We start from the raw sequence: 5123 nt of genomic DNA on the forward strand, positions 1-5123 counted from the left end.
AAAAATGTCCAAATATGGACCTAACTGTATAAAGCAATACACACAATGTATGTGTAATTTTCACTGTATGGTTAGGCAAAATTAAACACTTAATAATAGGCTCTTTAAAGACTATATTAAATTCTTCCATAATACAGTACGTCACACAATTTAAGTACATTTAATAAAATATCATAAAATATACAAATGAAATGCAAAGAACTTTTTTTAATTGCTTGTTTGTAACTTTTTAAGCTTCTATAAATACTATTTAATACCAACAATCACTGTTGCAAGCTATTGTTGTACATTTGACAGACATTCTGACTTTGAGTCATTCAGGAAGCTGAACATAGCTATCCTATATTAATAGTTTTTATTTATTATTTTATTGCCATAGCATAGTAACTTCTAGTCATCTAGCAGACATTTTTATCCAAAGCGACTTCCAAATGAGGACAATAGAAGCAATCAAACTAACAAAAGGGCAATAATATGTAAGTGCTGTGACAAGTCTCGGTTAGTCTAACGCAGTACATGTAGCAAGATTTAAAAAAAATTATAAATAAAAAGAAAACAAGTAGACAGAATTGAAAAAGAATAGGGAACGCTAGTGTTAGAGGGTCTTTTTAAAAATACAAATAAAACAAGTCAAAAGAATAGAAAAATAATAGAGAATGCTAGCGTTAGAGGCTCTTTTTTAATTTTTTTAAAGACAAGTAGTAAGAATAGAACTATAATAGAGTGCAAGTGTTAGAGGGTCTTTTTTATGAATAAAATAAAAATGTCAAAAGAATAGAAAAATAATAGAGAATGCAAGTATTAGAGGCTCTTTTTTATTTTTTTTAAAGACAAGTAGTAAGAATAGAAATAGAATAGAGAGTGCAAGTGAGAGGGTCTTTTTTATAAATAAAATAAAAAGTCAAAGAATAGAAATAGAATAGAGAGTGCAAGTGAGAGGGTCTTTTTTATAAATAAAATAAAAAGTCAAAGAATAGAAATAGAATAGAGAGTGCAAGTGTTAGAGGGTCAAGTGTTTTTTCACGTCTTTCTTTTCTTAGAATTAAAATAGCGAGTGCTAGAGTCAGAGGGTCAAATGAAGATGGAAGAGATGTGTTTCAGTGGTTTCTTGAAGATGGTTAAGGACGCCGCTGCTCGGGTTGAGTTGGGCAGCAGGAGGGAACGGTTAATGTGAAAGTCTGTGAAAGTGATCTTGTGCGTCTTTGGGATGGCTCTATAATGCGCCGTTCACTTGCAGAGCTAACTAATAAATAATAAACAGCTTATAATAACTGATAAATACACTAAACTAATAAATACACATCACGTGCATTCCCACATCAGCTGACTTACAGCATCAAAACAAACACAGAAGCTCCAGTCTCACCTCATCGCAGATCTTCTGCACCTCAGCAGTGGCTTGCTTCACCTCGGATGGACCTCCAACCATTGTTGCCATTGCTGTAATGTTTGGTTGATCGGTGTCGAGATGTAGAGAAACTGTGTTTCTGACCGTCCAGCTGACAGAAATGTCACTGCTACAGTTTATATGTGGTATCTAGATCATATGACTATGAGCCATCGGCGGAATGTACCATGTGTTCGGAAGAGGCGGGGGTTGATCAAAAACTATTTTACAACAATTTCACAGAGTTATGACTATAACAGTAATGATATACAACTAAATAATGTATAAAAAAAATTAGTACGTTTTGTTTGAACGTGAAATACACGTATGTATCATAACATCTGATATATCATGGTTATTTCCTCTTATATTTTGGTTTAGACCGACACAAAAGTGAGTGGAAATACAATTGTGGGCGTGGCTTAGCAGACCAGGCGTTCTCTCTGATTGGTGAACTCTGGTGATATATATAATACATTTCCTGTTTTAATTACACACTGTATATGTTCGATACAATGGCTTTAAAATTACTTAATGAAATTATTAACTAGTACATTATTGTCCATGACAGCTGCAGACACATTAAAGCGAGCGACGCAGTCACGCGGTGTGTGTTACTTTTCTCAGCGCTGATCTGAACGGACCGATCACACTCGAGTGTGGTTACTAGATAAAGATTTGTTTTAATTACGTTTAAAGGAATAATTGGGGGAAAACATTGCATGTCTGTATTAGACATTGCTCATTTAAATTAATAGGTTTAAACGGTTATAGTGAAAGATCTCCAATAAAAGATAAACCCCCACACATGCACAAGAGGACGATAGAGAAATCGGCTTTTGAGCCTCCGAGCGCCGCCTGGAGGAAAACATGCTTAATTTCTCACGATAAACGCGATCAGCGACACTTAGATCCGTGTAATCGCCTCAATCATACGTTAAACCAAACACACTGCTTTAGATCAGTCATAGCTGCACCTTTCAGACTTCACTCTATCTGTGGTTAAAAGCGCACGTGTCTTATCTGGAATTCGATAGAGTTGAATAGAGTGATGCATCTGAGTTCAAGTGTGTGCGCTCTTGCGGCGCTCCTGCTTCTGTCAGTCTCAGCAGACAGCTCGGATCAATGTGATGATGGAGCTGACAGCTGCAGTAAATGGACCGAGACCTCTCACAATCGACCTCTAAATACAGGTGAAGTATTGAGCTCTCACTGTATCTGCAAATAATCATGTCTGAAATGTCAGAGAAATGTTTTAAAAATCGACTTGAATGTGTATTTGTATTCCACTGGCTTATATGCGAAACAAAGTAATGTTGTGCATTTAACGAACGTGGGAAAAGTAACATCTGTCATTCATAGTGAGCATGGGAGTTTGCACGTATGGCCAGTGACTCAGGGGTCAGAGAGGGTTGCATCATCTGATGAACAGAGTTGGCTTGGCCATAACCTGCCTGATATCTATGAAAGCCCTCTTCTGTCACATAAGGGGAAAAAAGGATTTGGTCAATTGTAATTAGGAGATAAAATGTTGTAATTATGACACTATTAATGACTAATTATGAGATAATAAGTCAATTAATTACGAGAAAAGGCCAATTATGACACGAAAAAGTCAATAGTATGAGATAGTGTCGTAATTAAAAATAGAAATTATGACAAAAATGATCAGATAAAAAGGCAATTATGACATAGGAAGTCATAATTATGACAAAAAGTCAAAATTATGAGATGTAAATGATGTATAGAGAAATTAATTATGAGATCATTATGAGATAAAGTCGAAAAAGACAAATGAGATGTAAATTATGTGTAGAGAAATTAATTATGAGATCATTATGAGATAAAGTCAAAAAGGACAAAAAGTCAAAATTATGAGATGTAAATTATGTATAGAGAAATTAATTATGAGATAATTATGAGATAAAGTCAAAAAGGACAAAAAGTCAAAATTATGAGATGTAAATTATGTGTAGAGAAATTCATTATGAGATAATTATGAGATAAAGTCAAAAATGACAAAAAGTTGGAGTTATGAGATGAAAAAGCCATAATTATGAGATAAAAAGTTGTAATTGTTATATGAAAAGTAAAAATGATGAGATACTAAATCCTAATTATGAGATAAAAAGTAGAAATTATGACAAATATAAAAACTATGAGACGAAAAGTCATCATTTGAGTCATAATGATGAGATAAAAAGTCATAATCATCAGAAAAAAAGTCAATCATGACATTAAAAAATTAGACTTGTGTCAAAATTACTCATACACTTAGTATGTAATAATTTGAACTCTGTATCTCATAATTATTATGTTATAATTATTTAATTAAATTATAAATTATAAATAAAATAAAATTATAATTATGATTTTTACAAAGCATGATCCCCCCCCCCCCCCCCCGGGGGCTACTGATGGCAAGCTGCCAGTACTTTTCAGAGTTTAGCTTGATAGTGGTTGGCAGTGAAAACATCAAACTTCTTCCCAGCCAATTAATATGTGCAAATATTAATGCAAATGTGTGTGTCTTGAAAATATTGTCTTAGCATTGTCCTAAAATGTTCTTAATTTCTTAAATTTTCATAAAAATATACTTCATTTTTTGTAAAAATTATTTTCATCCATACATGTGATAGTTAGCATATATTACTATATCTTATTCTTATGCTGTATTTATTTTTTTGTGAAAACACGAGTAAAAACCAACTTTCACACAGAGTATATTAGTTTAGTTTGATGAAATACTGTGAATAAATTACATTTTGCAATATATTTAAACAAAAAAACAGTGATTTTAAATTGTAATAATATTTCATAATATTACTGTTTTTACTGTATTTTTGATCAAATAAATGCAGCCTTTGGTGAACAGAAGAGACTTTAAAAACATTCATCAAATTTACCAACCCTAAAAATCGTTCACAAAAAAAAAAAAAAATCGTTGTTAGGTTTGAAATGATAAAATAGTATTTGTAGTTCCAGTTATCTATATTTATCCATAATCAAGGTATCAGATATTAAATGATAAATGATAAAATAAATAATAGATAAATACAGCTTTCCAATATGAATTAGCAGCAGGATGATTTCAATACTCAGATGTGTGCTCACCCGTCGTGTGCTTCAGATGATGTTGTGACGTACGAGCAGCTGAAGGAAATGATGTCCACCGGAAGCGTTCAGCTCTTCGATGTTCGTGAACCAGAGGAACTGGAAGCAGGATTTATTCCAGGAGCCACTAACATTCCCTGTAAGTCACCAACACACAAAGATCTGCACAAACTCACACAGACATGTAGTATCGCCCTACACCAACCCTACCCCTAAACCTACCCCTCACAGGAAACTTTTTTTAACCACCTTCATTTTGTAATACCTGTGTCATACTCATGTCATTATACAAATTTGTGTCCTCATAAACTACCCAAACCAGTGCGCGCGCACACACACACACACACACACACACACACACACACACACACACACACACACACTGGTATTCCCATCATTATGGGGACTCTCCATAGATGTAATGGTTCTTCTACTGTATAAACTGTATTTTCTATCCCCTCACCCTAACCCTGCACCTAAACCTACCCCTCACAGGAAACTATCTGCTATTATAGTAAAAAACAACAACAACACCTAATTCTGTATGATTTATAAGCTTGTTTCCTCATGGGAACTGAAAAAATGTCCCCACAAGGTCAAAATTGACTGGTATTACTATACT

The 5123-nt window shown here is 33.7% G+C and overlaps 2 protein-coding genes across 3 annotated transcripts in view; one reads left to right on the plus strand and one right to left on the minus strand.

The window, feature by feature from the left end:
• The window catches only part of LOC107577103 (cystatin-B-like), a 4840-nt gene extending 3302 nt beyond the window's left edge, over positions 1 to 1538 (minus strand). For both annotated transcript variants that reach the window (XM_016263215.1, XM_016263214.1), the window contains exon 1: positions 1367 to 1538. In XM_016263215.1, the coding sequence (XP_016118701.1) occupies positions 1367 to 1438 (72 nt within the window). In that variant the 5' untranslated portion in view covers positions 1439 to 1538. The remainder of the gene's footprint in view (positions 1 to 1366) is intronic.
• A 721-nt stretch (positions 1539 to 2259) lies between these two features.
• The window catches only part of LOC107577104 (thiosulfate sulfurtransferase/rhodanese-like domain-containing protein 1), a gene marked incomplete at its 3' end in the record, with an annotated part of 3350 nt that continues 486 nt past the window's right edge, over positions 2260 to 5123 (plus strand). The window contains exons 1-2 of the mRNA XM_016263216.1: positions 2260 to 2580; positions 4518 to 4640. Of these exons, the coding sequence (XP_016118702.1) occupies positions 2439 to 2580; positions 4518 to 4640 (265 nt within the window). The remainder of the gene's footprint in view (positions 2581 to 4517; positions 4641 to 5123) is intronic.

Source organism: Sinocyclocheilus grahami, unplaced genomic scaffold (genome assembly GCF_001515645.1).
Source record: "Sinocyclocheilus grahami isolate Dianchi unplaced genomic scaffold, SAMN03320097.WGS_v1.1 scaffold5125.1, whole genome shotgun sequence".
Lineage (NCBI taxonomy): Eukaryota > Metazoa > Chordata > Actinopteri > Cypriniformes > Cyprinidae > Sinocyclocheilus > Sinocyclocheilus grahami.